The sequence below is a fragment of the Amphiprion ocellaris genome, chromosome 11, assembly GCF_022539595.1.
Source record: "Amphiprion ocellaris isolate individual 3 ecotype Okinawa chromosome 11, ASM2253959v1, whole genome shotgun sequence".
Classification (NCBI taxonomy): Eukaryota; Metazoa; Chordata; class Actinopteri; family Pomacentridae; genus Amphiprion; species Amphiprion ocellaris.
This window is the reverse complement of record NC_072776.1, coordinates 3,414,720-3,436,450: the sequence shown is the minus strand read 5'-3', so window position 1 is coordinate 3,436,450 and position 21,731 is coordinate 3,414,720. Positions and strand designations below refer to the sequence as shown.

At 39.7% G+C, this 21,731-nt stretch overlaps 1 protein-coding gene and 1 long non-coding RNA gene across 13 annotated transcripts in view; one reads left to right on the top strand and one right to left on the bottom strand.

Annotated features, from left to right (window-relative positions):
• nalcn (sodium leak channel, non-selective) overlaps positions 1 to 21,731 on the top strand; it is an 88,411-nt gene that overhangs the window by 32,937 nt on the left and 33,743 nt on the right. For all 12 annotated transcript variants that reach the window (XM_055015191.1, XM_055015190.1, XM_055015183.1 and 9 more), the window contains 5 exons: positions 4,782 to 4,913; positions 6,658 to 6,825; positions 12,595 to 12,786; positions 15,018 to 15,155; positions 21,068 to 21,142. In XM_055015191.1, coding sequence (XP_054871166.1) covers positions 4,782 to 4,913; positions 6,658 to 6,825; positions 12,595 to 12,786; positions 15,018 to 15,155; positions 21,068 to 21,142 — 705 coding nt within the window. The remainder of the gene's footprint in view (positions 1 to 4,781; positions 4,914 to 6,657; positions 6,826 to 12,594; positions 12,787 to 15,017; positions 15,156 to 21,067; positions 21,143 to 21,731) is intronic.
• On the bottom strand, positions 19,690 to 20,718 carry LOC129350033 (uncharacterized). Its single transcript, XR_008603234.1, has 2 exons — positions 20,025 to 20,718; positions 19,690 to 19,910 (listed from the first exon to the last, which is right to left on the bottom strand). It is a non-coding gene; the product is annotated as an uncharacterized LOC129350033 (long non-coding RNA).

Below are 21,731 nucleotides of genomic sequence, written 5' to 3'. Positions count from 1 at the left end.
GGATTTCAGAGACATACAAGCTGAGAAACATCAAACGGCAGGGGAGAGCCATCTTGTCCCGCAGTTCATGCTCTTAAATTGATTCTGACATCTTGAAGCCTCATACGGTCTGCCAGTGCCATCAGCTGCATTGGGCAAACTAAACATTTTGCCTTTGGAACGACACGGAGCGCGTTATCTGGTGAAGTGCACCACATCTTTAGCCAGTCTTGGGGATGGAAAAAAAAGGAGGGAATGCGAGGAAAGAGATTAAAAGGTTGTTCTGTGGCAGAGCTGGATGGGCAGACTGTATCTCCATATGTCAGAGGTTACAAATGCACACCGCTCTCCAGCTAGCTCTCCAGCTTTTCTTAGCAGTATGATTCCCAACAGCTGACAGGGAATATGGGCAAAGTCAGGACCTTGAGAAAATCAAGCGTTTCATACACACGAGTGTGTACTTTCTGTTCTCCTTGGGCCTGCCTCCGTCTCTCCTGCTACTTCTTTCACAAACACACATATACGCCCACAGTCGCACGCGTACAGCTCCATTCAGCCAAAACACCCATGGGGTAGAGTGTGGTCGCTGGAAATGTCAAACTGCTTTGTCACGTCCAATCTCAGTCAGGGAACCTAACCACTGTGTGTGGAGAGTGGGCATTTGTGTGTATGTTCTGCAAAAAACCACCCATCCCAGAGGCCAGCCGCTCTATGGGCCTGGGCATTAAGTTGAAGTTGGCAAAAAATATGACCAAAATATAGCAAATTAAGAAAACAAACATGAAGATACTGTTGGTGTTGTCTGGATACCAATTTTTTGACTTTTATCTGATACCCACCTAAATATTTCAGTACTGATACTGAAATGATATTACAGCAGAAACCTAGAACATAAGGTCAAATAATGTAATAATGTGACAGAATAAGGAACTTTTTCTCAGTCAGGGAATCTAACCACTGTGTGTGACAGTGGGCATGTGTATACAGTCATCTAAATGAAGTTGGCAGAAAATGTGACCAAAATATAGCAAATTAAGAAGAACAATTAAGCTGCTGTTAGAGTCACGATACCAAAATTTTGAGCTTTGATTAGATATCCGGCTACATACACCATGTCTGAAACAATGCCCACAGCAGAAGCATAAAACATCAAGACAAATAGTGTAATAATATATGACAGAACATGGAACTTCAGTTATTGAGCTTAATCACTGTGTGGGTAGAGTGGGCAAGTATGTATGTTCTGCAAAAAAGACACCCATCCCTGAGGCCAGCCGCTTTATCGATCTGGGTTTTAAGTTGAAGTTGGCAAAAAATGTGACCAAAATATAGCGAATTAGGAAAAAAAATGCGAGGCTATTAGTGTTGTCAGAATACCAAAATTTTGACTTTGATGCAATACCCGCCTAAATATGTCAATACTGATAATGATACTACAGCAGAAAGGACAAATAATGTAATAATATGACAGAATATGGAACTTTTTCTCAGTCAGGGAACCTAACCACTGTGTGTGACAGTGGGCATGTGTGTATGTTTATCAAGTTGAAGTTGCCAAAAAAATGTGACCAAAATACAGCAAATTAAGAAAAACAAGTAAGTTGCTGTTAGTGTCACGATACCAAAATTTGAAATTCTTTTGACAGTGAAAAGAAGCCAACAATGAAAGAATTGTTTATACATTTTCATATCCAACCACAACTGGAGAAACTTTTCATTTAGACCACTTTTTCACCCGTTTATGTCTCTCCACCTTTACATGATGCGTTGCTGCCTATAAAAGCATGAATCCTTGCAGAGATAAGTGTAGTCATATGAGGATACTTCTCTGCCTCACTTGGTAGCAAGAGGCTTAATCACCATTTTTGGCCATAACTGTATCCTATAAGGCCTTCTATCACTGTCAGAAAAACTCAAATGGGAGAGGAAGGCTTGGAGCTGGCTGTTGTTGCTACAGGGAAGGTCCACACAGCCCTGGAGATAGAAAATGTGGCGTTGAACTGTTGCCTCGTGGACCTTACTCACCCGACCTGCAACATCTGACTTCTATCTGTTTCCCAAACTGAAATCCCACTTGTTTGGTCACCATTTTCAGCGTTTGATAATAATGGCATGCATAATGTCGAAGAAGATATGGAGGCTCAAGAAATGACCTTTTCTGCAAAGAGATAGCGAAGCTTGAACTTTGGTGGAACAAGTGCATTGAAGTTAAAATGTGTTGAAAAAATAATGCAAGAACAATCTTTCTCCTGTAGCATTTCTGGTGAGGCCAAGAACTTTTACCCATGTACTTCAGTGCACATTTCAATCACCTCATGTTGACTTTTTCTGAGTTGATGTTGTTCATCTGCATATTGTATTCGCCTGGTTTTTAACCGCTTGCAGTAACGTGGGTTGATGTTACCAGTGTGAACACTGCATTTACGTACAGAAACATTGGCCAAGTTAAACAGCTGTCATTTAATTACCTCATCACACTCGGATAGTGAGAAAAGTTTGCCTGTTACAACATGACTCACACTCGTTTGACTTACATTTGATGTTCTTACAATATCTACCACAATCACATTCTGCATTTCGCTCAAAGAGATGCTTCACCAAGTGGGATTTGTTGGCTTCTTCTGCGTAGCTTTAAAGCATCTCTTCTTGTAGACTGGCTTTGTGTTGTCTGTGGGTTTTCCCTCACTGTCTGCTATAAGTGAATAAATCCAAATTTCAGTCTGTGCGTCTACCTTATTCACAATCTGTGGACAGTCGGCATCAGCGCTTGAATTTGCAGCCATGTCCTGGGGCTATGAAATTTCCTAGAGAGAGAAAAGTGGTTGGCACGCCCACTTTGCCTGCAGGAAGTGGAGGCAGAGCGGTACAAACACTGTGACCGCTGTGGCATATTGATAATAATCATCGACTCTTTAGAGCCACTGGTCAATTAAAAGTATCAGTACTAATAAAACTGGATTTAGCATCATTTTAACAGAAAGGTATTGCAGTATTTTTCTAGCATCGGTATACCATGCAACACTAGATGTTGCAGATTTGGCTCAACAGACTCCACGCTGCTTTGTCAGCTGTGTCATTCAGTTGCTGTCATTTTGTGGTGAGGAAAGTCGCTCTGATTTTGTAGAGTCCTTTAAATTTCTACATCTCTTTTCTAGTTCCTTATAAAACCAATACGTCATGTACATTAAACATATGTTTAAAGTTCAGTCACATAATTTCATCTTCTAATTCCATCATTATTAAATCTTTTCAGAGCACTGAACCTGCTTGCAGATTGGGTTTTGCTCGACTTTAAAGAGTTTCTACTGTAAGTGTATTGGTGTGTGGGAGGGAGGATGGCAGTGGTCCCGTTTTCCTGCGGCGAAGTTGATCTTTCCAGCAATGCTGCAAACACTCTTCATCTGTCTTAAAGTCTTCCTCTCATTTTTTCACTTTTTTTTCCAATCCTTCCTATTGCCAATCTCACATGCAAGTCTTTTTTTAGGGTGAGCGATTCGGCCCACTCACAAGCTGTTCGCTCTGCCATGTATGTGCAGTTCAAGGCAGCCATCACATCTGTCACATTGTTTTCCAAAAAGAATGCATAGTTACCGCGTTTGTCTAAATGAGGAGCGTGTGCCGTGTGTCACTCACAATGTGCTCTGTTGCAGTTTCTTTGCCTTCTTCCATGTCATAATTGTTTCCATCATGTGAGGTTGTTGGAGGCGTTCAGTGCCACTGCTATTCCCACAGGAAATAGCATACATTTATTGGCCCTTTTCTTTCATGTGCTTGGCTGCCTGAATACATACTAACTGTGCTGTTTGGATGGAGGTTTCTGGCAGTAACTAGTGAAAGCCTCCTGATTGCTTTGAATTTCATGCAGTTTAGTTGCAGGCCCTCTTTTCCCAGTTCTATATATTTATGCATAGCACAGTCACTGGTTGGCACTCCTAATATAGGAACTGACATTTATACTTTTGTGCAGCGTCTGACGTCTATCATCCTCCAATCTGTGTTCTGTGACACTTTTATTTTGACTGTGATGATACATATGATATATGATATGATATGATATGATATGATATGATATGATATGATATGATATGATATGATATGATATGATATGATATGATATGATATGATATGATATGATATGATATGATATATACAGGACATGAAAATCATGCTGTGCACTATTAAACTCACATTTACAGACCACATTTTTCTACAAAATGTATGCTCAAAATATTAAAGTATTTTTATGTTAATAATTATGCCAGATTTTTAGGTTTTGTGCATTACAGGTGTTAGTTTACTTCATGCTGGCTAAAGGAAGGAATGATGTGAGAATTAATCAGAAAAAAAGTAGAGATAAACTTAGTGAAAAAACGATTGCTTCTAAGTGCAGATAACTGACTAATTTGTTAGGGCTCCTGCCAGCAGCAGCAATAGAAGTAGCTGACAGTGTTCTCCAAAGTAATGTAAGGCAGGTGGTAGCTAGATTTGGCAACTTGTTAAGGTTTCTTACTCACCAAATACTAAGTTAATAAATGCTAAGTTAATAAATTCTGATAAAATATACAAAATGTGCTTTTAAAATGCCTCATATGCTTAGATTATACCTGATGGTCTGTCTGTCTTCCCTGTGTGAGACTGGAAATGATATCTCAGATATTGTGGCATCATGAACCCAAACCAAACTCTGATGTGTGCCACTGGGCGAACCAAATAAAAATATCAGTTGATGTCTGCTCATGTTCTCTTTGCCTGTTGTGTGCAATTCACACTGATTACATATGAACGCTGCTCTGTCTCCACAGCAATTGATGCGATCCTCTGTGTTCCACATGTTTATCCTGAGCATGGTCGCTGTGGACGTCATCGTCGCCGCTAGCAACTATTATAAAGGCGAGAACTACCGCCGACACTATGATGAGTTTTACCTTGCAGAGGTAAGATGCTTTTTGTTGGATTTTTATTGCTTTATTTCTTCTACAGTTTTGTTGCGGTGCAACTCAATGCAAGCCATTTGACCAGTATTTATTTATTTTTTTTATTTAAAGCCTCGCTTTTTGTGTATTATTATACAAAAATAGCATGACATCTTGTTTTTGATTGTGCCCTATGTGAACAGAAATGAAAAGCTCATTAAATGACCTACAAGTGGGCTATTTTCTATAGTAGAGCCCTTTATTGTGAATGTCCTCTATGGTAATGGTATTGACTGTTATTAATAGGCATTTAATCCCGCATAAGCTGAGTTCCCCATGATATTGTCCAGTCCACTCACATGATGCAGCTGCGGATTTAAGGACCTGCGTCCGAGTATTTAATCTATTCTTGTGCAATGATGAGTACAAGAATTCCTATTTGTATTTAATAATTGATCAGCTTAGGTGTATTTCTTTTTTGCTTTTGTTGTTTTGTTTTAGACACATGTGCGACACTGTATGTGTCACGCAGGTTGGTTTGATGTCATCTGTATGCAGGTGGTAACACACCTCGACAAAGACAACGAGGAGTGTGCCCACTTCCCCCCCATCCCCTTCATACTTTTCTCTCTCTCACACACAGCTGAATGGAGCAGATAAGAAAAAGGGGAGAAAAACACACACACGCACACACACACACACACACACACACACACACACACACACACACACACACACACACACACACACACACACAGTATTACCCTCTTTCACTCCCACCATCCATATCATACAGCCATCGATCTGCAGATTTGTTCCAATCCGTGCGAAGGATATGAAGAGAAAATAGGAAATGGAGGCAGTGGGTTTAGAGTTAAATGGAGAAATGCTTGTTTGTGGTGCCAATTTTACTCTCCCCTTCTTACAGTATGTTCCCTGCTGATGACAGTGAAAGCAGAAGACGCATTCAGAGCCTCTGCTTAAAAGAGCACTCCAGTGGTTTACTATGGCACTGAGATAAAGATGGAGGAACGGAACCGACAAATTTAAAACAGAAAGGGCAAAATCAGTACAACGAAGCTTTATCCCTTAGTCCCTACTATGGGTCAAGCTCCGAAGCACAAAGTCCTACATTTCCCTTGAGGCTACATAGAAGTTATGGTCTTGTTAGACCATCTCTGACTGGCAGACATTCAAACCCTGTGCTCCTAGTTTCTAAAACAGGCTTTCAGTTAGAAACCTGTGAGCCAAGACTGTAGGCTGTGAAGTACTCACTCTGACTGATAAATCTACTTTTTAATGGAGTGCAATAGAGTGCCTAGAGATATAAAATACCACACAGTAAAAATGTTGCGCTAGAAATCAAAATACACACATATTATCCGCAGAGTATTACAGGTGAAAGTACTTATTAAGCTGCATTCCGTGTTGCATTATTAATTATATCATTCAGTTGTTACTGATTACTAACATGTAAGCAGGATTTTTATGTTGTAGCTGGTGCATTTGAAGAATCTTTATATATCAGTGTAATCACTGACAATGCATGGCTTTTTATAAATGCATTGTCATGCATTTTGCATGTGAAACCACAATATGACAAACTAATACATGTAACGCAGTAAAAGATTATCGAAGCCAAGTGAAGTTCAAGTACTTAGCATTTGGATCCAGTAATCTAAGCGTAATCCGTTGAATACTGTATGTTAACAGTGATTTGCACTGACTAGAAGCTCTGATTAATATTTTCTTCTTTCTTACCCAGGTTGCCTTCACTGTGTTGTTTGACCTCGAGGCTCTTCTGAAAATCTGGTGTCTCGGCTTCACCGGCTACATCAGCTCGTCTTTGCACAAGTTTGAGTCTCTGCTGGTGGTGGGCACCACACTGCACATCTACCCCGACCTCTACCACTCACAGTTCACCTACTTTCAGGTACACAAATACACACACGCGCGTCTGCATGCACGTGCACAAATGTGTGCTTACATAAACATGTATATAAATTCCCAATGTGAAACTGAATCATCTGCAGTTGAAGGACAGAAGCTGTGAATCATTTTATGACATTTCTTTCCTGTGACTGTGCATTAATGAGTGCAAATCAATCATATCACTCTTGTGTGTTAAAAACCCGTCATCCTCTATTTATTCAAAATGCTTTAAATGTACTGTCACCACAAATGTCTGACAGAGATTCTGATAAATTGAATTCTGAGTTCAGCTGTAGGCTTTTAAGGGATTTCATGACCAATGTTGCCAATACTGAATATAATGGATGGTAGTAATCTTACAGTTATCTGGGTCCTTCTGCTTAACCGTCTCTGATTTGGTTGAAACAGCTTTATCACAAGCTATGAATATTTAAAATGGTGTCTGTGAATTTTAGATACATACATCCAGTTCTTTCTGAGATATTGTTTTTTAAAATTGCCAGTCAACCCACTGCCAAGTTTTTCACAAATCAAAATCTGAGGCTATGTACAATATCTTAGGAACTATTTAAGATAAATACAATACAGTCTGTAATATTGGACAAGAAGTTCAAATAATCTTTGATTATAGAGGAATTGAAATATGGAAGAAAATGAAGGCCATCATGAAAAAACCCATCTTTTAGCATATATTAACAAGAAAATTGATAATGCAGAAGTCAGTTGGTGATATTTTCTGAACCATATGTAGTTGCATGTCACAGTAATATATTAAAAAAACACATAGAATACTTTTTAATATGAAATACTTTGTCTTAAAATTGAAAATAAAGTTTTTTACATTGAGCTTTAATAACTGATTCAGCAGGAATGACATGAGTTTCAAAATAATAATAAATAATTCTCACATATAACTAAAAATGTTCCCATACTTATATACACACACACACACACACACACACACGCACACACACACACACACACACACACACACACACACACACACACACACACACATATATATGATCCTACACTGTCCCTTCCCTCTGTGAAAACACAATGCATCAGAGACACACTGCTCTACAGGTACTGCAGGTGTAGAGGTGCTGGTCGGTCAAAGTAGAAATCAAGGTAGCAGTGTGTTGACTGCAGAGGGAGCTGTCTCAGATTTCGCATTTCTGCAAGTTGAGATGTTGCTTCTTTAAGTGCTGTTTGAGAAATTGCCCATACTGTCTCCTTTACTGGCAGATTTAGTTGCACCCAGGGATAACAAGCATGTTTGGCCAATAAGACCTCAGCCAAAGTCACACTAAGTCCCTTCTGTGTGTGCGAGGAGCTCACACTCTTCTTGTATAAACAGTCGTTGACCAAAGGGCAGAGGAGAGGACAGAGAGGGAAACAGAGGCCAAAATTACCATTCACTGCTGGGTTTTGAGTGGATGCCTCTAGTCCACAGCAGTGCGTCACATTATCTGACATATTTTCAGAACTGAACCAATAATTACATTCATATATCAGCTACTGATTTTTCAGTAAAGTCCCATTTCTTTGTTGGATTTATGTGCTTGATGTATACAGTAATTAGGGTTGCGTTATGGCGGATTTATTTGATAATGTTTAGTATAAATCTGCGCAATTGAGAGTTATTGCATATGTGGCAAAGAGCCAGGAAAGTTCAGATCATTCTGTAGGTGGAATTAATAATATGTGATGCCTTTGGCCTCGTTAGAGTTTTGTCTAGTAACATTGGTTTTACAATGTTTTTGTTTATATCGTTACATCCTCCAGTGCTTTCCAGGTTTTTTTTGCTGAGCACTCAGCTCATTAGCATAAATCAGCTGGGTATATATGTAACAATGGCACCTTTTTGCACTAACAAAGCCTTTCTGACCAAACTTAAACCCAGCGACCTTATTTGAGCATAATGTAGCCGATGAAAAGCTCTAAAGATGATCTGATGGGAAAGGGCTTCTCATTGAGCTTTTAATGAGCCTTGACCATACAAGCTGTCCTGATCCTGTCTCAGTCTGAGTAAATGCCATCCACACAAGGTTTACGGTCAAGACACGAACACATACATTAACACTATGTGCATAATATTGTATACGCCCCATTGTGCTGCCAAAATAACCTCTGACACGTCAAAGCACGGAGTCCACAAGACGTCTGAAGGTGTCCTGTGGTATCAGGCACAGAGATGTTAACAACAGTAAGTCCTGTAGGCTGTAAGGTAGTGCTTTGCAACTGTGGGGCTTACCGTCTTCCCATAATGCATCCTGCAGCCATATTTTACCCTGGTAAATGACGCGCACACACACACACACACACAGTGGTCGACAGGAAATGAAAACAAATGTGACTCATTGAAACATTTCACCTTTTTTCTATTGTTCTGTGGTCCCATTCATGCTCATTGTAGATGCTTTCAGCAATGAACAGAGGTCAGCATGGGCTCTCTGACCAGTTTGTGGCTGCACACCCCTAGATCCTACATGATCGGCTCACCCAGGCCAGTCTTTGCTCCACATGTGCATCACTGAGCCTTGGACATCAGTGACCCTGTCACTTGTTCTCTGGTTGTCTTTCCCTGCACCACTTTTTGTTGGCAGAAACCACAACATACCTGGAACAGCCCAAAAGAACTGCTGTTTTGGAGATACTCTGAACCAGTCATCAACATTTTGCCCATCATCAGAGTTGCTCAGGCTCATGTGATTGCCCACTTTTCCTGCTTCTGACATGTCAACTTCAGGAACTGACTATTACCTTATCACCTGATATATCCCACTGTTTGATGTGTGCTGTTGCGAGATAATCAGTACTATTCAGTTGGCCCGTGAATGATTTTAACGCTGTAGTTAATCGCTGTAAAAACTTTCACTTATGCTGTCAACTCGATGTTCCTTTGATCTTTTGAATATTACTGACATATTATATAGTACTAATGAACAGTTTCTAGAAAATACATCCGACATGCTTCCTTTCAAGCCGTCATTTAGCATACAGTTAGCTTGCAGAGACTGAAACCTTGCTTCAGTTAGTTAATCCATTCAGGAAAGAAATTTCTCTATGACTAAGGTACATTGAGATAATATTGTTGATAAAGAGTGTTAAGTTCAGGACCTGTGGAGAAATTTTTTGGAAAAAATGGCAATTCATCGACTATTGAAAATATGAATGAAATTGCCAATATTTTCTATAAAGTGTACTTCAGGAGTGTGTTGTGACATTCCTGCCATTTCTGCAAGCTAGATCTTTCACCTCTTAACCCTCATTAATAACTGTTAATGTGTCTGTGAATCTTGCAGTCTAAATCATGCATTTTTTAAAGCTTTGACTAATTGGTGAAAACCATTCATGTCTTAACAATATGGAGGATATAGCACACCAAGATGTTGTTAAAAATGCAACATTTTTTTTTATTTTACATCAAAATAATGCTGTTGAAGAGCAAGCATAATTTATTTGCAGTTTACCTTCATTTGTAGAGTTATAGGTGCTGAAATTTTAGTGTATTCTGAATACAAGCAGTGCATCTACAGCTGTGCTCGTAAGTTTACAAACCCTGGCAGAATTTGTAAAATATGTACCATTCTTTAATGAAAACATGAATGATCAGAGCAAATGCAATGGCGTGACAGTAAATAACTTTGCTGACCACTAACCCTAAATGAAAGATACATTTTTCCGTGATCAACCATGTTTTCTAAAAAGAAAAAAGAATGACAGTATTTGATACATTTCTCCAGGGTTTGTAAACTTAGAGCACAAATATATATCAAAGCTATCAGCTAAACTAATGTCAATAAAAATTGAAGACCACCTAATTTTTTAATAAATGCAAATTGGGAACGTGCTCAGGTGTACAGATACTAGTTTGTCATATATATCTTGTAACCTTATGTAATGCCAGTAGGACTGCTCATACAGCTCATATTCATATCAGTTTTTCCTAATGCAATCAGTCCTCTGGCTAATGAGCAATTTTAAGAGCACCTGGGAGTTAAATGCCTTCCTTATACCTCATGGAAAATGGTTCCCACTCACTCTCCCTGCTGGTATTTTTCTAAGTAGGTCCCAGTTTAAATAGGTGACATTTAGTCACAAGTGATTAACTTTAAGGTTCTGCACTCCAATCAGATTTGTGTTCCGCTCAAAGAAAACGGCACCACATAAAGCAATCTTAAGTCTCATTTTTTATTTTGTCATATCCAGCCAAGGGGTATTTCACAGTAGGGTTAGCCTCATTGCATTTCAGTTTGTGCAAAATGTCACGTTTTGGAGCCTTAGCACATGTACACTTGGCTGAATGATTTTTAATCAGCTGTTGGAACCCACCTTGACACTTCCTCTTTGTATGTTCAGAATTGCAATGACTTCAGTAGTGGCACAATTTAGCAATTCAGTCAATAATTCATTCAGAACGGCAGAGCAATGTGTAATTTTTGGCCATTTCTTGTAGGGATGCACTGATCCAATTCCAGTTATTGGGATTTGGCCAATATGGATTTAAACGTTTGGACTGGATATCTGTGACAGCGACAGTGTGACACGTTATGCAATTCAATTTTCTGTCAAGCATTGCTTTGTCTTCCACCATGCTGGAGCCAGAGGCGCACGCAAACGCAGCAGGAAAACCATTCTCTGAGTGTCGATTATAGTTAATCATTGGTATCAGACACACAATATTCGTTAGGGAACAAAACAGGGATTTGATTCAACCAATGACTTTCTGCCAGCCAGCCTGAACTGTGGTTGGGAAAACCTCTGGAGGAAGTGAATCGTTTCACACATTCAGAATTGTTTATTGCTTATGTTATTTCAGCATTTTAAGAAACAGTCATATTCATTTTCTGGGACTGGAAATATGCAAAGAACAGAATCTAATTGTTGATTTTTTTAAAAAGTGACTGTAAATGTCCATTTTTAAACCTTTTTTTCTTGGTTCATGTTAGACAGACACACATTCAACAGGCTTTTATATAACAACATTTAGGATCCTTATATTTGTGATCTATTTCTATTTCTGTTTTATTGCAATATGATCACCCCCCTATTACTTTGTTGGTTTTAGAATGTCGGATAAGTTCAAAAATGAGCAAATAACTAGTTTTCCTGCAGCCAGCCTTGTATCTTCTGTGAATTTCCACTCTGCTTGTCCTTAGCTAAGAATGTGCATTTGTTGCAGAATGGATAGTGGTTATCATGGTCTGTCAGGAGTAGCAGGTAGTGTCTTTCCATCCTATTTGTCATCATGCTGTGAGTGTTATTACTGCATCTATTCACTCCCTATTAGACAAGTATCCTGTGTTTGTCTTCTTTATTTTGCTGTATATCTAGGGAGTGGGAAATGGCCATTCATTTGGCTTACCGTGGGATTCTAAAGAAAAATCTTTTGCCAGAGGCATCACAGAAAGGAGCTCGATCAATAGCTACTCTCTGGATCCCCGATCAAAGCCTGACCAAGATGCATTACCTTTTGGGGGTTGTTGTCACCACAAGCAATTTAGGGACTAAGTCCGTTGACAGAGCACAGCATCACCACACTGTTACCACTGGATCAAGATCAATGCTGTCTCTTTTCCAATCAATATTTAATCAATTTGCTGCTTTTATAACTGTGATATTTATTTTCAAACTATCTTCAAATGCCACCACTGTCTTACTTTGGTACGGAAACTACCGTCTTGTGAGACTAGTTTGAAATATATAACAAGGATTACACACACAGCGACCTTACAGTGGTGATGTATGTCTTTGTGTCCTTCAGGTGCTTCGTGTGGTGCGCTTGATTAAGATTTCACCAGCTCTGGAGGACTTTGTCTATAAGATCTTTGGTCCAGGTAAAAAACTAGGCAGCCTGGTGGTGTTCACAGCCAGCCTGCTCATCGTCATGTCGGCCATCAGCTTGCAGATGTTCTGCTTTGTGGAGGAGCTGGACCGTTTCACCACCTTCCCCAGGGTAAGCAACCCCCCGTCTCAAAAGATAGACTTTTCAAAGCATATTATTTTTTTTAAAAACTTAAGCGGTTTCATTAAGAAAGTTTTCCTTTTCTTTGCTCATTTTTTTTGCTTATGTCTTAGCTTAGATTACACATTTTATATGTAGTAAGTAAACTGTGGGCAAATCCATCACTATTTTGGCACAAATGGTTTATTGAACAGATCCCTGGTAGTCTACAATCAAGAGTCAAGTCAATGTTTAACGGGTTACCGCTTGCTAAGCAGGATAATCTTAGTGATTGTTGGTTTTTTTTTTTCCTGCAAGATTCTGCTTCTTTATGTTAGTACCTACTGGTACAGTTAACTTAACAGACTGCTTTACTTTAACCTTCTGAACCCCAGAATCCACCAGCAGGTTTGACAGCCATGTTATCTATTAAAAAAATTGCCCGAATTCCACAATTTGTGAGCCAGAAAATGCCCAAACAGGAAAAATCGTTGATTTAATGATCAGTAAAATGCCATTCTGCCAGGATATTTAACTAAATCTAGGCTAAAATCATGATTATCCATCAAAATCACTTTATGATGCGTGATTTATTTAAAAAATCATATGCAATATGCCACTTGTTGTAACCACATTTGGTTAAACACAAAGAATTATGCACTTCTTGGCACAACTGTGAAGTCATCAGTAAGTCAGCTGTGACCAACTGTCACATCACAAAAATTTGGGAGTTTTGTTTTTGCTTAATTGGGTTGAACTGCAGGCTGTGATTACACAGGGTGGATAGGAGACAAATGTCAGTAGCAAAATATCTATAGTACGTAGTGTGACCATTTTTTCCAAGTATTGGTACCGCCTGTGGGCAAACAAAAGAAATGTTGTACAAGCTGACTCCATATTTTTTCTCATATTAGGATTTTTACCATGGTTGTGTGCTGTTTGCACTGAGATGCAAGACTTTATATTGCAGTAAAAAAAGTGAGCGAAAATGTGACAGGAGCTAAAAAAACACAACCAGAAACTGCTTGTGGTTCAGATGGTTTTCTTTGCAGAGTGTCACCTGCCTGGCTTTCATTGTAATGTATCTTATTATTAAATATTATGATGTTCTTCCCCATATGCATAAAATGATGCATTTCTGAGTATATTCCTTCTTGTTTTCTTTTAATTTTCTTTTTGCATAATTACCTCCAATTGTACAGCTTGCACAAAGTCAAAAAATCTAGGTAGTCTCTGCAATTCTTTCCCTCTGATTTCACTTGCACAAATAACACTTATCAACCATGTAAACCTTCTTATGCTGTAGGAAACTGATCTTGACAAAGCCTTAATGATAAAATGGTTAATTCTCAGGGAAGCATGATACATAATTTCAGTTGAAAGATTCCTGTATATGAAATCACACCAAATGGAAACTCATAAGGCAGCGATGAGGAGGCCTACAGATGCTGATGATGGGTTGCACCATGGGTCGACAGATGTGGTATCTCCTTTGATTTCTAAGTGCTCATGAGCCTCCCCCTCTCTCTCATTAGCAACATCCTTCCATCCTCTGTTTGTCCCCGTCTCCCTTCCAACATTTCACTGATCCTCGGCACAGCGGGACGCGAAGGGCTCCTCATAAACAGATGCCACTTGTATGCTGTGTTACCCTTCCCTCTCTCATTTTCTCTCCATATTGCTTCTCTTTCCCCGCACATATATGCACCCAGACACATTGCAGTTAATGATGTTTGGCTGCCTTCCCTATGGGCAGACCTGTTGCTGGGTTTATCTTTATCTGCAGTGATTGGGACATGGTAGCGGGTGGTGGGGGGGGATGCTAGGAAGAAAATGCCGGCTTGCCATTTGACTCCAGGGACCATCGTGTCACAGCTGGCTGTTCCCTAGTACCTTCATCTGACCTCTGCCAAATACATGAGAGGGCAGCAGCACAGAGTTTAAAAAAAAAAAGATATCTGACTTCTCTTCTCTGCTTTGTTTACGTTTAAAAAACCTCACTCGTAAGATGGGGGAAGATGGTCAGGAGAGGATACGTGCATCAGCTGTGTGATATTTACTCTCTTGTGAAAAAGCATGTTTCAAATGTCAAATCTGTCTGTCTCTCTGTACAATTTCCTCCCGTCTTTCTCCCTCCTCTCTCTCGGGTTGCTTCCACTTGTGTAGTCAGTTGCCCTCTCTCTCTCTCTCTAGCCCTTTAGCCTCCCTCACTTTCTTTTATCCTGTGCTTTTCCTCCCTGTAGGCGTTCATGTCCATGTTCCAGATCCTCACCCAGGAGGGCTGGGTAGATGTCATGGACCAGACTCTGGTGGCTGTAGGTCAAGTGTGGGCTCCAGTGGTGGCCATTTACTTCATCCTCTACCATCTGTTTGCCACCCTGGTGAGGAACGTGCTGAGCTCTAAGTTAAATAAGTTGAAGAGGCTATTCAATCCGTGTATATATTCAAAATCACATTCCATTATTTTTGTCAGTAAAAGAAGCGGCTAAGAGGACATTAAGTGGCGAAAGGACACTCGAATATCTTTCTTAATGCATTCAGTTAGTGCCCTGACCCTTCATTGTTGCCTCAACTGCCACATCTAATCACAGTTAATCAGACTTTCAGGCATAAGAAGTGCTGACATTTCAGTGTTTGGCCTTCTGATACAGGGAGCCATCAGACAGCACAGACAGTCTCTGGATGACTCACATCTCACTCCAGACAGACAGGATGTCTTTCAGTGCAGAACAAGCAACAAATACAATTAATAAGCAGGCTTTGTAGTATTGAAAAAATCATGTTTCTTTTTTAATAGCAGTGATGATGACTTGTATGGAGGACTAAAAGTGCCAAAATTAAATAAATAAATACATCATTAAATAATTAATTAAATATGTCATTAATTAATTAAAATTGGAATTAAATATTTCATTAATTAATTAAAATTGGAATTAAATATGTCATTAATTAATTAAAATTGGAATTAAATACTTAAATGTGTTATTAAATAAATATATCATTAAATAATTAAATATGTCATTAATTAGTTAAAATTGGAATTAAATATGTCATTAATTAATTAAAATTGGAATTAAATACATAAATGTGTTATTAAATATGTCATTAATTTATTAAAATAACAATTATTTTAAGTAAAAAACATATTTCATTATTTCACGATTTAATTAATTATTTCATGGTCCTTGTGTTGCAGTGGATCATGAATTAATTTTATCTGTCAACCTCGCCCGTCAAAGTCCGTGGGCGGGACTAACGTGAATCTAGTCTAATCCACTGCTTTTGTCTGCCTTGAAACCGGAAGTAGAAGTCTTTCTAAACATGGTGGCTGTGTAGAGGGAGAGTCGCTGTGAACTTTCTAGAGAGTTGGTGAGAGATCTTTTAGACCTTGCAGAGTATGTGGAAGCAGGACCTGCTGACCGCGAGCATGTAGCGTGTAAAGCAGAGGAATTTATTGAAGTTGTTGAAGTTATTTCCGCACTTTCCGACCAAGATGTTGACCGTAGAGTGACTGCAAATTTAGAGGAAGTACTCCGCCGGTTTTCTGGTACCAGGGTGCAACAGGAGCACACACAGGGACCAGGGCGTTTGGCATACCGAGGGAAGTTCTGGAACATCACGTTCTTTGTGGATTACCAGCCTGTCAAATTGCAGCGATGCTCGGAGTGTCGAGCGCTTTTCCTTTAGGACCTACTCGGCGCGGCACGGCTCCGCTCGTCTTTGTTTAGCCGCGATTCCACAAGCATCTACTCGGCACGGTACGGCTCGTCTCATCTTTGTTAGCGAGCGTTTCCATACGGACTAATTTTCAGCACCTTCTCGGCTGAGGTTCCCAGCGAGCTGAGATGAGCCGATAATGTGGCGTTTACATAGTGCAGGCCACTGATTGGACAGGGAGTGACGACACAGAGCAACTTCAGCACGAAAACAAAATCCTGCATTAAAAAATGACTGTAAACAGCGACGGTGTGCATTGCTCTTCACGAAACTCTCTGTTCTTCATAATTTTAATGTGACAGCCAGACCTGTACCGTGGGTGAATGAAGAGGTCGAGACTTTGTCTTTGGTGGTGGACCAAAGAATACAGAGAGAGCTGGACGGAGAAAGTTTATCAGGAGGTCTCTGAGCGGATGGCCGCTCACATATACAGTAGACTGTATATAAAGAGGACAGAAGCAGTGTAGGGAGAAGCTGAAAAAGCTCAAAAGTGACTATCGGTCCACCCAGGACCACAACGGCCGGCGTGGGTCAACCAGGAGGTGTTGGAAGAGGTTTCATGGAAGCTATTTACTGGCACCGCACCGGCGAGCAACAGGAGGGAGACTCAGCCGCTGCATTGTTGGAGACGTTCGAGGACGGTGAGTGTTTTGTGACTTCAAGAAACTTATACATCATTTATTCCATTGGTGGCAAGCTTCTTTTAAGCAAACAAGTATTTTTAGAAAGTAACGTCGTTGTCTCCTGGAGCAGACAATAAGATAGCTAGTTAGCCATCGGCGCTAACTCCGTGCTCTGCTTGTATTTCGTGCTGCTGTTTCTAACGTTTAGCTCTCAGAAGCTAATACTTCAGTCAGCATGCCGTGTTTTTCTTGTACTTAGAGTGAGTGTTTATTTCTGTTCAAGAATCCCTTTCCACATGCGAAGCCTACTCCACCTCCGTCGCGGAGCCCCCGGCTGCCCTGTCTCCTCTCCACCACCAGCAGCAGCTCCTCTCCAGCACCAGCTTCGACACCGACCCTGTCAACAGCACCGTCTTATCACCGGTAAGACACGGTAAACAGAGAGCATGGTTGATTTTCGCATTATTATTATTACTACAGGTGTAAATGCCTGCAAGCATGATCAGAACAGTGAGACCAACGACCAAGAATTCAGGCAGGTGTAAATGCAAACTGTGCAGCAGCCAGCTCAGGAACGCCTGATGAAAGCTACATGTAGCTGCAGTGACACATAAACAGAACACATGCAGCTGCATTTATTTTCCATTGACTTAACAAGTAAGTCACTCTAATTAATTTACGTTCTGGTGCAGTGTAGTATTGCAACCATTCTTCTTATAGTCACTAGGTAGCTGTGAAACTGAATGAAAATATACATAAAAATGAGAAAACACAGCTCTTCTTAGCAACTCCAAAATGTGCACAGGATGAAATGAAGTTCACACCACGTCGTTTTTGTTTGTGGTGGAGGAGTTACTGCTTGTGCTTTGGTTAAAGCGAAGAGTGCCAGAAGTTTATTAAAGTATCAAAGACATGATCATGATTGAAAATGGATGGACGGGTGGCTAAACACATCACATCATAGCTGTGGAGTCCTTCCAGCTCCTGGGGACTACAATCTCTCAGGACCTCCTGAAAAAGGCTCAGCAGAGGATGTATTTCCTACAACAGCTGAGGAGACATGGCCTGCCACATGAGCTGTTGATCCAGTTCTACACTGCAGTCATCCGATCTGTCCTGTGCACCTCTGGATCAACCACACAGCAGGACAGAAACAGACTACAGCCCATAGTACGGACTGCAGAAAACATCATCAGAAACCCCACTCACCCTGGACATTTGGACTACAGAGCCCTGTACACAAAAATCACCACTACTGTGTTTATAGCAATTACCATTTTGCTAATGTGTTCATACATTCCAGTCTAGCTGTACATTTCTGTTTATATTGTGTTCTATTTTACTACTATTTCTTTTTCCTCCCTGTTCCTCTTTCTATAGTTTATTTTTTATTATTCTCTTCCATATTCCTAGGATGACACCAACAGCCGAAACCAAATTCCGTGTATATTGTGTACTTACTTGGCCATTAAAGCTGACTCTGATCACTTTTCTGTCTTTGGTCTAGGCAAGAGGAAAGGGGGCCACAGAAAACTGGACCTTCCTAGCGTACTTGTGGAGATGCAGGCTGAGGAGGAGTGGAGTCATGCCCAGCATGATGAGAACATCTGGTTGCTCCTCAGCGAGGCAAGAGAGAATGAAGCGGCCTTGCAGCGGGAGGAGATGGCCCAGAATACTGCCTTCAACCAGTCATTCCTGGGTGTGCTGGGGTAGCTGGGGTAGCTGGGTAGGCAGTGGGCAGCCGGCGAGTGTGAGCGAGTCCACCTCCCATAGACTTGAGATTTACAAGTGCTGGTCATATAATTAGAATATCATGAAAAAGCTTGTCTTTTGGACAACTGTCAGGTCAGCAGTCTTCCCCATGATTGTGTAGCCTACAGAACTAGGCTGAGAGACCATATAAAGGCCTTTGCAGGTGTTTTGAGTTAATTAGCTGATTAGAGGTGTCTTCAATATTGAACCTTTCTACAATATTCTAATTTTCAGAGATACCAAATTTGAGATTTTTGTTAGTATTCAGGTATAATCATCAAAGTTAAGAGAAATAAACATTTGAAATATATCAGTCTGTGTAATGAATGAGTATAATATACAAGTTTCACTTTTTGAATGGAATTACTGAAATAATGAACAACTTTTTTCATGATATTCTAATTATATGACCAGCACCTGTAGTTGTATATAGTTTTACTTTTAGTCCTCCACTGTAGGAGAGGCCCACCACAGTTTGTACTTTGCACATTGTAAATAGTTTTGATTTTGCTGCTGACTAATAAACTATTTTGTGACTTATGTGATTGCATCATAACTTCTCATTTTGTCTGTTAAGACACTGGTAGAAAAAGAGTCAACAGTCTGAACCAAACAATTCTATATTCCCTAATAATGTATTTGTGTTTAATGGGATTTAACATGTTTTAACACAAACTCCTTTATGGTTCATAATTCTGGTGACTGAATTACACCAAAGCAATACTGATTTATCAAACTGGAATTTTCTTAAAACAGCTGTTTTAATGTTTTGGCGTTTAATTTTTTATTTAATCTTGCTAACCTTCACAAACAAACAATAGTATAGACACATCTACAAAAGTTTATTGTCAGAATTGCATTAAAGAAAACAATAGCGGTCCGGGGACCGAAAAACAGAAGTATAACAAGAAGAATAACTTTGCATGACACGTAGTGCATCAGTGCATCCTGTACATCTCTGTCCTCCTCCTCTACACCTTGTGCCACTGCAGGCTCATGTGCTGCTGCTTCAGGTAAATCCCATGAAGTCTCATCAGAGAGCATCTGAAACACATACACAGCATACATATTTTAATACCTAATAGCGACAAACTGCAGCCATTACAGGGTCGTTCACAGGACTGATACACGATAGCTAGCGAACTAGCATTAGCTTACCCTCATATGTCGTCTCGTTCATATCCTCTTGTCTTCGGCTTGATACTGCTTTATCGCCTCCCAAACTCTCCTGTGTGTCTCCTCAGTGTTTCGACTCGTCGCTCTCAGCTTTCTCCGACTCTTCTATTACTCTGAATCTGACAGAAAGCCACAGACCGAGCAGCAGGTGTACTATCGCCTCCATGTACATTGTTGCATTGCGTTTGTGTCGCACAGAAATGACGGTAAGGGACTTTCGGACCGCCGTGCTATGACGACTCCACCCACGATGAGGTGGTTCTCAATGTAATGGAAAAACAACTAAACCGAGACGAGCCGTGGCGCGCCGAGTAGATGCTAAAGGAAATGCTAAAGGAAAATTTGTCTTGCACCGCATGTATCAACATTTGGGAAAGAGGACCGAGTCTTTAGCGGTTGCTAATAAAGTTTTGTTTTATTGAGTATCCAAACCAACGTAGAGGTGAATAGCGCCACCCAGTGTATCGGAATGTGTTCACAAGCTCTGCGTCAATCCATTATCTGGAATCGATTTGCCTTGACTTGATGTGCAGGGTAACCAATCAGGTGTTAGGATCCGCCCACCGACTTTGACGGGCGAGGTTGACAGATAAAATTAATTCATGATCCACTGCAACACAAGGACCATGAAATAATTAATTAAATCGTGAAATAATGAAATATGTTTTTTACTTAAAATAATTGTTATTTTAATAAATTAATGACATATTTAATAACACATTTATGTATTTAATTCCAATTTTAATTAATTAATGACATATTTAATTCCAATTTTAACTAATTAATGACATATTTAATTATTTAATGATATATTTATTTAATAACACATTTAAGTATTTAATTCCAATTTTAATTAATTAATGACATATTTAATTCCAATTTTAATTAATTAATGACATATTTAATTAATTATTTAATGATGTATTTATTTATTTAATTTTGGCACTTTTAGTCCTCCATAGACTTGAACATATTGACACGCCTACAGTAAATGTTCTTTCGCAATTCCTCTTGTTGCACTTTAGATTCTGCTCAGTCTTTTTGTGGCTGTTATCTTGGACAATCTGGAGTTGGATGAAGATTTGAAGAAGCTTAAACAGGTAAGAAGATTATGGAAAATTGTGCAGAGACTAAATACATTCAGATTTATGAGAGCTATCATTACCTGAGAAGACAAATAATTCATTTATTTGCGAATGCAGCATTGCATGTGCAGAATGTGAATGCACAAATTCATGCATATTTGTTAATGGAGTTAAAACTTGCAAACACAGGTTTTTACTCTATAATTTCAGGCAGATACAGTAAGTAATGTTTAGATAATAATTTTGCCTCACTGGCCACCAGATCCTTGCTAGCTGTTCTTAAAACTAAGTGTTGCTCATTTAAAGTGATTTGATTTGTGGATGATTTTGCAACTGCAAGGCCTGATTTTCACCTGAAAAAGTAACTTTGCTAGAAAGTTTAAGAGAAATCTGACATTTCCAAAGATTTCTTAGTTTTAAGACAGAAAATCCAAAAGTATTAAGAATAATCCAAATTATTGACAGCTTCAGGACAATGTTTCTATTCTGAAGAGCAGGAGAGGGCTGTTCATCACCTTTTACACACATTTCTCAAGCTAAATTATCCCTGACATTTCCCACACTACAGAGCTGAAACGGTGCCACGACTTTGCCAGGCTAAGTC